Below are 10,052 nucleotides of genomic sequence, written 5' to 3'. Positions count from 1 at the left end.
GCCCGTTCTTCCGTCCGTCCCATTTTGAGTATATAGTTATTCCGCATAACTCCTCCTACAATTTGATTCCTAGGAAGTTTTTACTTTGCTATCTGTTTGTACATATATTGAAGGTGTGCATGTGATCAGGGTTTCGATTTTTATTCATATTTGCTCTTTTTTTAAGTTAGTTGAACTTTGTCATTTTTGGAGTATTTGCTTGAATAAAAGGAGGGTTTCCAGATTACCCCTCCTACAAAACCCTCCTACAGTTTAATTAGCTTGATATTTATTTTTGTTGGAGATAGTTGAACTTTGTCATTATTTTTTGTAGTATTTACTTAAATAAGAGGAGAGTTTCCAGACTACCCCTCCTTCAGTTTAAATCCTAGAAAGTTTTCATTTTGCTGCCTGTTGGTACATATATTGAAGGTGTGCTGCGCATGTGATCAGGGTTTTGATTTTTATTAATATTTGCTCTTTTAGGACGTTTCGCACACCCAAATGAACGTTCAACTTTGACGAGGGTTTTACTGGCAGTCGAAAGATAAACTGTAGTGACCCCAGTCAAGTTTATGATAATTGCTTTTTCATTCAGTAAAAGACGGTCATCGGGTTGTGGCCAGTTAATTTAACTTTTATAGGTTTGCTTTAATTAACCTGATGTTAAGTATATGGGACCAAAAGTAATGGTCACTATTTAGTACAATTTTATTTGTGGCTTTGGGCTTTCTAAAAGTAAGTACCTATATCATGAACAAAATTCATCTAAATTAAAGTCGCGTTCGTAGTTGTATTAAAGAACTGTCTTGTTAGACAGTTCATATTGTAACTGGGCTTTGAAAAAACTGACAGTAACTCTTAGCCATTGAGGACATTGAGGTTAATAGTGCCACATATACATAATTTGAATTTATGTAATTTCATCTGCAAAAACATTAACATTTTATAATGTTCAGCAGATAATGTTCTCAACAATTTTCAGGTTGATTGATTCGATTTAACAGTAGGTGGACTTAGACTGAAAATATAGTTCAGATTTACGATAGTTTGATGTGAACCATTATGAGTTTTTAAAATAAAACTACATGATGAATCATGATATCTAAATATGAACTATTTACATATTATGTATCATCGTTTGAAATGATGAGTTTGGTCTCAATTAATTTAGTTTAAAAGTTGGGTTGCTTGAATATGTTTTAAAACGAGAAGCTTTGCTCTTTGTTTTCATAATAGATTTTAGGCGTGTCTGCATGTCATGTATAGTAAACGCTCCCGTGATATATATTTAAAAAAAAAATACAATAAATAAAAAATTAAAACAATTTGTTGAAAGTTGATATTTTTAGAAACCCTGATCAATTTTAATTTTCTCATCAAAAATACTTATCAAGCGGAAGATTCAAAACGTAAAACTGAAAATTTACCACAATTTAGACAATACTCGGAACTTATTTTATGAAACGTAAAAAAAAAAAGCCGGTATAAAAGTTTTAGAAAAGTACAAAATCCGGTAGAATGAAGTACTTAAATCCGGCGATTGTTTTTGCTTAAATATATACCACACAAATTAATTAATTGTTCCTACATTCATTATTTCCTCATTACTAAAAAAAACTTGTAATCAAAGGGAGTCTGACATATAAGATCAAGATATAAGGTAGGAATATATATCTTTATGTTATAAAATTGATAAATAATTTGACAATTGAAAGTCAGTCGATGAAAGGCAACTAAATAAACAAAAATTGGCCATAAATGTCTATCATGACTAGTTGCAAATTAATAATACAATAATATGTATTGGCAAAAAAATATAGAATGACAAACAAAGTTTAACTACAATTTACAATATACATATATATATATGCAACAAATTTTCTAACACAATAAGTTAATCAAGAGCCGCTTGTCTTCAGTTCCATTGACAGTTTTAAAAAAGAATTTAGACTTTGTACCATTGAACATTTGTTAGATTATGCATATATTGTAGCATTTTTTGTATGTGAAACTCAAAAATTCGATATTTTAAGAAATAATGAATAAATAAAAGTTTGTGTGTCACAAAATTATTTCATTTGTTGATGATCGAATGATGTTCCAAATAACATACAAACCAACATGATAGGTTGTCTTTGGCTACACAGCTACTTTTGCATAGGTACTATTTCTGTACTAAAAATATGTAGTACTGCAAATTTACTTTTAATATTTTGTATTAGTACTATTTCTTTACCTTAAAATAATTGTAATAATTAGGTACTTGTATTTGACAGTACTTGAATTGTACTAAATATTTTGGTACAGAAATAATACAATATTCAATGTTTTTCTTTAACTTGAAACTTTTTGAAAGTTAAAAAAAAATGTTTTAAAATCATCATTTTAAGAGATTTGAAATAGAAAAACTTTCAAAATGCTGAAAATGTAACGGTAGTAAGGGAGGAAGCATTTGATTTTTAGGGGGGGGATGAAAAATTTTGTCCTGCATTTTTTTAGCTGTAATCTCTGTCCTGCCTTTTTATTTTCACTCTGGCCGGTACTGCCTTTTTTTTTTAGTTTATCCTGACTTTGTTTTACCTAAATTGTCGTCCTGATTTTTTTTTTGCAAGTGTCTCATCCTGCCTTTTTTTTACTGAAAACTCTTGTCCTGTCTATTTTTTTCAAATTTCATCCTAGCCCCCCCCCCCCCTAAAAATCAAATGGTAGCTCCCTAACCAAAAATCTGTAGTACCTTAATTTCCTGTACAAATTAAGAACTGTAAAATACAGGTACCTAAATATTACAATAATTTTAAAGTTACAAAATAGTACTGAATATTAAAAGTAAATTTCCAGTACTACAGATTTGTAGTACAGAAATAGTACCTTTGCAAAAGTAGCTGTGTATACTTTTTACAGGGCAATTTATTTTTGCACTCCCCCTTTTCAGTGACCGCTGTGGATAGATAACTTCGAATTGATGGTAAATAGCAATTGCAAGTTATTTAAAGTAAATCTATGTTCATTTTATTGTATTGTTAAACACGAAAATAATTGAAATTAATGAAGGGGGAGGGCAAAAACAAAATTGTCCTGTCCCAAAGTACATATCATATGTATTTTGTCCTGTTTGGTTTGTCGTGGTTTGTTTATTAATGTTTGACTTTTCAAATATTTTGGTATCGATCATCACTGAAGAGACATTTATTGTCGAATTGAGCATCTTGTGCAGTGAGATTAATATCATTAATCATTATTCATAGATTATTACATGGCATTTTCCATATGGCCCTGGTATCAGTCCTAGACTCTCATATCAAGCCAGAGGGCTTTAGCCCGAGGGCTTGATATGGGTCGTGGGCTGATCATGACCATGGACCATATGGAAAATTACATGTAATAATCTATTTATCATATATTTTCAAGCAAGAGAAAATAAATAGCTTACTCCAAATTTATTTCATCAAAATCAAAAAAACATTTAACCAAAAAAAAAAAAATGTATCACTGTGAGTTAAAAAAAAAGTTTGTATCACAGTAGGTAAACAACGTTTTTGAAATGTATCAGAAATAATTTACAATAAACAAGGATTTGTATTTGATCTCACTATACAAATCCTTGCAATAAATATATTAATTCTAAGAATTCTAAGTGTTACATTTCAAATGTTAAAAAATGTTTAGGAAGAATCCTATATCGCTACTCATTCCAGTGTGGCGTGATATATTTTCTAAATTCTTTATGACGTCAAAATTTTACGGGAACTTTTGTGATTTTCACTGTTAATTTTTACTTTTTTCTACAACAACAAATTCGTAACTTTCTAAATTTTTTTCATTGTGTTCAACTTGTTTACAAATAGTCTTTGATTGACAGGTAACCGGAAGTTAAACTCGGGGGCTTGATATGGATTTCGAGGGCTGATATCGATATCGGCCCCGAGGGCTGATAACCAGCCTTGACTTCCGGCTATTATTGGCCATTCAAAAACGTACATATCAGTACAAAATATGTGATAAAAATAATATAAACATAAAATTGAGAAAAAAATAATTATTACAGTAAACTTCTATTAATATATAAACTATTAAAACAAAGTAATGAAATAGAAATATAATAGGATATCTGAATTTATATTTGAAAATAGACATAATATCACTAAATTAAGATTAAGGATATTAAGTGATCATAATTTATTAATAGAAAAATTTGTAAGGATTCCGCGAAACCCAGTTTCTCGCCTACTTTTGCTGTTATTCGCAGGCCCAACAAAAATGAGGAAAAAATCAATAAAATATTCCTCTTGATACTATCTTTTGATTTTCATGATTGCAAGAAGCTTCCGAGTGTCCAAGTTTGGTAAAAATCGGGGTAGTTTATATCAATTTTCTAAAATTTAACTGCAGACTGCATGTAATGATTACATACACAGTAATGTTAACTGGCAGAAAAACTAAGTCCATTTATTAGTAAATTATAGATACTCATGTACAAAATTTTACCATAATTTCCATCTAGATATTAGCTTTTGATCATAAACAAGCTTCTGTCCAAGTTTGGAACAAATCCAAAATAGTATAAGAAAGTTCTTAAAATTTTAAAAACTTTAACCACAGAGTGAACGTGTTGTTTCCTGGCAGAAAATCTAAGTCAATTCAAAAGTAAAAATACGGAAACAAATGGAATTTTATTTTCTCAAATAAAATTGAGAAAGGAAATGGGGAATGTGTCAAAGCTCAAAATTTACCTCTGGATACTATCGTATTATCATAAACAAGCTTCTGTCCAAGTTTTGTTCAAATCCATGTTAGTTTAGAAAATTATTTAGATTTTAAAAACTTTAGCCACATAGTGATTGTAATGTTTCAGACAGAAAAACTAAGTCCATTTATAAGTAAAGAACAGAAAAAATGGAATTTTATTCTTACAAATTTTACTTCTGGATACTATGTTATGATCATGAGCAAGCTTCTGTCCAAGTTTAGTAGAAATCCAGTATAGTTTATAAGAAAATTATTAAAAATGCAAAAACTTTAACCTCAGAGTGAATATTTGTGGACGCCGACGGAATGTGGGATCGCTATGTCTCGCTTTTTCGACTAAAGGCGAAGGCTCGTCAAAAGGGAAATACCTAAATATTCCTTGGGATAACCGGTTGTGTCAATATTGTTATACAATTGAAGAGGAAAAACATTTTCTTTTGTATTGCAGAAAAAACGCTTGCATTTGACCATTTTTTATTGAAAAATTAACAAAGACTAAACGTATAGAAAGTTTTAATAGCCTAAATGGAAATGAAAAAAATGGTAAATATTCTTTGCCCAACAACACAAAATCAGGTAAAAAGCAAAGGTTAATTTGATAAAAAAAAAAAAAAAGTCATTGGCACTAAGGATAAGGGACTCATGATTGAATTTTGAACTATTTACATTAGTTTTGTCACAAATCGTATGAGTTGGCTTGAGGAATAGACATTATATTCCACTTTTATATTGCCTTTTGTCGTCCAAATCAGGAGACTGTTATAGAAAAATATTTTCTTTGTTTAAGGAATGTTGTGCAAGATTTAATCTCCAAATGAATTTTACATCTATGCATGAAGATTTTAAGGCGTTTTTCCCAAGAATTATCATCAAGGCATGTCGTTTTCACCTTGGCCAGGCATGGGTCCGAAAATACAAAATCTTAGACTAGCAAATGAGTCTAAAAAAGTTGGCAGGGATGTTAGCAAGTGGTTACACCATTTTTTTATTAGCTTTTCTGAACCCAGATGAAGTAGGTGATTGCTTTGCTGAAGATTTGATACAGGATATGCCAAAAGACAAGAATATAGAAGTCATTTTTCTTTAAATTGGCGCAATCGTATATTTTATTTTTGGCGCAAATGATATCATGTAATTTTTAAAAGAGGTGGCGCAAACGTAGCATTTGAGAAAAAAAGTTGTGGCGCAAAAGGACGCATTTTTGGCGCAAACGGATCTCTCCCATTTGTATGGCAATAAAAAGTTTGATTGTTAATGTCATTAACGACCGAGTTCATCAGACCATTTTGATATTTTTACAAATGTTACACGTTTTGAGATTACAGGATATCTGGAATATAAATTAATTCGAATTTGAAAAGGCGTTAAAAAGAAACGAGTTTAAGATCGTGACAATATGAGTTTTGATTTGACGTATCCTTCCTGGTAATTCTCTCAAAATATATTTGAGGAAAATTATCGTTCTCTTGAAGAGCAACTATATATATATACAACTACAAATGATTACTTCCTCTATATACATCACAGTCATTTATAACAAACAAATCGTACTCTGATTTGTAAGACTTATAAGGAAAGGTTTTTAACAAATTTCTTACTTTGCTTAGTTTCATTTAATATTCTGGACGACTTTTTGCAGTTCGAATCTACTATTCATTTTCACCTGTTGCTAACCGCAGGGTTATTCATAAACTATATAATATTCAATTTTTTTACTCAATATTGAATTATCTATTTTCACTTTTGTACACATTTGTTTCCTGCATTTAGTATTGAAAAATATTCATTTTCATCCTGTCGAATGCAAACTTGTTTATTTTTAGCTCTTACAAATCAGTCATTCTACAGCTTACGATATACATCATTGAACTTACCTAACCCAAACAATAAGTATGTACACATTTTTATTCGTTTCAACTCAGAAGCAGTTGCCAGGACTTTCCAATTTACTGTACTAATGTGTGAGAAACATTCTGAATGCTAAATTGTTGTAAATAATTTAATGCAAGCAAATTTTGTTCTCACATTTGCAGATTGTGAAGATGGCTAGTACACCATTTTTGTTTTGTGGACCATGTGAGACAAGGAAGGCTCATAGACAGGCCATGGTTTGGTGTTCCGTTTGTATGGAGGGACTATGTAAAGAATGCGCGGAGCTCCACCAATCATCCAAGTTGTCAAAAGACCACAGCACGTTTAACGAGGATATTTATCCTCTCCTCAGACCGTTTCTAAATGATCTAACAACCGAGTGTTACGATCACAAGAAGAAGTTTGATTTTTTCTGTCAATCACATTCGACTTTGTGCTGTGTCAATTGCGTCACCGACACTCATCGCCAATGTGACGTCAAACCAGTCGATGACGAATCTCAAAGTCCGAGAGCATCGATTGCTTCTTCAAAAATGGAAGACGATCTTGTCGGTGTCTTAGAAAGGATAGAAAAAATCAAATGCCACCGTACTGACAATATAAAATTTCTCAATGAACAAAAAGATGTTTTACAGTCGGAAATCAAAAATGTCAGAAAAGCGCTAAATGAACATCTTGACAAGCTTGAAAAAGCTATTTTAGACGAATTGATAGTAGGTGAACAGAAGCACAGTTTAGATATCGCACAGTTTTTATTTGACATTGACACCAAGAAGCAGCAACTAGTTGATATTCAGACAATATCTGGATGTATAAAGAAAATTGGTTCTGGTGTCCAAACTTTCCTTGCATCCAACAAGTTGGAAAAGATGTTCTCGAAAGAGAAGCGATTAATTGAAGCAACTCTGAAGGAAAATGAAGGCGAGAACTTACAACTATACCTACATTTAAATCCAAGAATTATATCTCTAACTAACGATATCAAAAGTTTTGGAAGCATTGATACCCAAGAAAAACCTCCTCCTTCTGCAATCCCCGAATCCATAACAAGGGCGGAGAATAGGAACTCTACTAAGAGCATTGCATCACGGGTAATTGAAACAACAGATCCAAATAGAGTTATGCTCAAAGTGATAAAGAAAATCAAGACCTGTAAACGGAAGTCAAGAATACCGATTGATCTTAGAGGCTGTGTAATTTTAGCAGATGAAAAACTTCTGTTTGCCGACTGGAGTGATAATAAGAAGCTTATAATGTTTAATATTGATGGAACACACAACAGGGATATTGGCGTGACGGGAAAACCATATGATATAACCCGTCTAGATGGAGACCGAATAGCAGTCAGCTTTCCCGAGGACAACATTGTACAGATATTTGATGTTGTCAGCAATGGATACCCTATATACCAAAACATCAAGATGACGGACCAGTGCTGGGCTATTTTCTACAACGACGAAAAATTGTTTGTAGGCTGCAATGGACATAAAATCCAGGTAATGAACCTGAGTGGAAGAATTCTACAGACAGTTCCAGCCAAAGTCAATACAGTATACTGCGTCAATGCTAACAACGACTGCGTGTACTATTCAGACGAGATTAACAACACAGTATACTGCTGCGATCTCGAAGGAAACGAGCTATGGAAGTTTCGCGACCCGTCTCTCAAATATCCTTGTGCCCTTGCCTACAATCGGGAGGGATACGTGTTCGTGGTCGGAAATCTCTCGCAAAACATCTTGGTAACATCTTCGGATGGACAACAAAGTAAATCTCTTTTGAGCAAACTTGATGGTGTGGATGGACCTGCTGGGATTTATTTTGATCAAAGGTCAAGTCGATTGCTTGTAGTGTCTGCCAGTTTCAAGGGAGTTGTTGCGTTATACGACGTTATCACAAAGCCAAAATTTTCAAACGTTTACAGTTCTTAATTTTTTTTACATAATTTCTTTGAAGTTACCATCTTGTGGACGTTTTAAAGTTTTTTTTAATCAATTTGTTGTTCTATTTTAATTTCTCTCTTGTAAGTAAAATTGTGTATGGAAAAGCATTTTGATTGTTGTACATAATAAAAAAAGATCCCGCCAAAAGTAAAATACTTACTGTGGATGAAATTAAACAAATGAATTAAAAAGCAACCCAAGTTTAACACGAAGTTTACTGGGGTCTTATTGATGATTGATCGATAGCTTGACAGCCATGCATGCATAGAATATGCCGCAATGACACTACACTTTTGTTTAATAAACTGCAGAAAAAAATCTTCTCTTTGGGACTAACTATATGATCATAATTTGACATTGAACCAAAGTACATGTAAAATACCAACTTGAACACTAATTCAGTACATCTGAATAACCATTCAAGTTTCTTTTGGTGTATATACAGTAGTTAGTTTTTAATTATTTCATCCTGAGATTCGCGTGTTAAATAGGATTTAGCTAGAAGCCACATTGGTCGGTCGTTCGACATTGATCATCAGAACTTAAATAAGCAGTTCTTACGAAGATATTTCTCTTCGCACACTTTTATGCCCCATTTATAATTTTTGGTCTATGCATCCGTTCGTTCGTCCGTCCGTCTGTCCCGTTTCATGTTAAAGTTTTTGATCAAGGTAGTTTTTGTTAAAGTTGAAGTCCAATAAACTTGAGAATGAGTTCACATATTCCCTATGATATGATCTTTCTAACTTTAATGCCAAAGTAAAGTTTGACCCCAATTTACGGTCCACTGATACTGAACATAGAAAATAAATGAAAGTTCGAGTGAGGCATCCATGTACTATGGACACATTCTTATTTTTCATATGTTCAAATATATTCTGAACTTCCACAGGTTGGGAAGCAGTCCTTGCTTTGAACCAATCGATCTTGTATTGTCAAAACCTTTAAAAATCTCTTCATTCGTGTATGTTTTCTATATTTATAAGTCATGTTAATTTTTGTTTGGTCCAGTGGATTCTGATATACATGTACGAGTTCCCTTTTAAAATAAGCTGAATTTGCATCATTTGTCATTTACATATAGACACAAGACAGCTTTTCTAAGCAAATATGGGACCTAGTCAGGCACGATACTAGTAAAGAACAATCACATTCAGTCTAAAAATTATTCGAGATTATGAGTTTTCATTGAAAATACATTATACACAAAGAATTAAAATAAAATATAAGCAATATAAGGTATTTTTACTATACAAAAGGTCAAAAGGAGCAGGTGTTTAGAACCAGCAACAAATGTCATACTTGCACTGCAGCAAAGATGTATAATGGAAGGAGCCTGATGGGTTTTGCTTGTCTTTTGATTAAGTTGTCAAAAAGAATGTCTCTTATTCCAACTTACAACCAAGCTTACTAGTGTTAACTGATTCAAAGTGTACGAAACTAAGTATCCTGCTTCTTGGTTTCTTTTTAGTGGAGATTGAAGTAACAATAAATATACACCACCACTGA

At 32.3% G+C, this 10,052-nt stretch overlaps 1 protein-coding gene across 2 annotated transcripts; it reads left to right on the top strand.

The window, feature by feature from the left end:
• Window positions 1-1,562: 1,562 nt before the first annotated feature.
• LOC134726796 (transcription intermediary factor 1-alpha-like) lies at window positions 1,563-8,588 on the top strand. Of its 2 annotated transcripts, none has more exons than XM_063591214.1 (2): window positions 1,563-1,642; window positions 6,762-8,588. In XM_063591214.1, the coding sequence occupies exon 2, from the start codon at window positions 6,771-6,773 to the stop codon at window positions 8,529-8,531; it is 1,761 nt and encodes a 586-aa protein (XP_063447284.1). In that variant the 5' UTR covers window positions 1,563-1,642; window positions 6,762-6,770; the 3' UTR covers window positions 8,532-8,588. The 2 variants fall into 2 exon arrangements, with proteins under 2 accessions (XP_063447284.1, XP_063447290.1); XM_063591220.1 differs by lacking the exon at window positions 1,563-1,642 and adding an exon at window positions 6,230-6,306.
• The last annotated feature ends 1,464 nt before the right edge of the window (window positions 8,589-10,052 follow it).

The sequence above is a fragment of the Mytilus trossulus genome, chromosome 1 (assembly GCF_036588685.1).
Source record: "Mytilus trossulus isolate FHL-02 chromosome 1, PNRI_Mtr1.1.1.hap1, whole genome shotgun sequence".
In the NCBI taxonomy this organism is placed as follows: Eukaryota; Metazoa; Mollusca; class Bivalvia; order Mytilida; family Mytilidae; genus Mytilus; species Mytilus trossulus.
This window is presented reverse-complemented; position numbering and strand designations above follow the sequence as displayed.

Bases quoted from the DNA above. Each gene is read 5' to 3' on its own strand.
- LOC134726796 (XM_063591214.1), top strand. From the start codon at position 6,771: ATGGCTAGTACACCATTTTTGTTTTGTGGACCATGTGAGACAAGGAAG.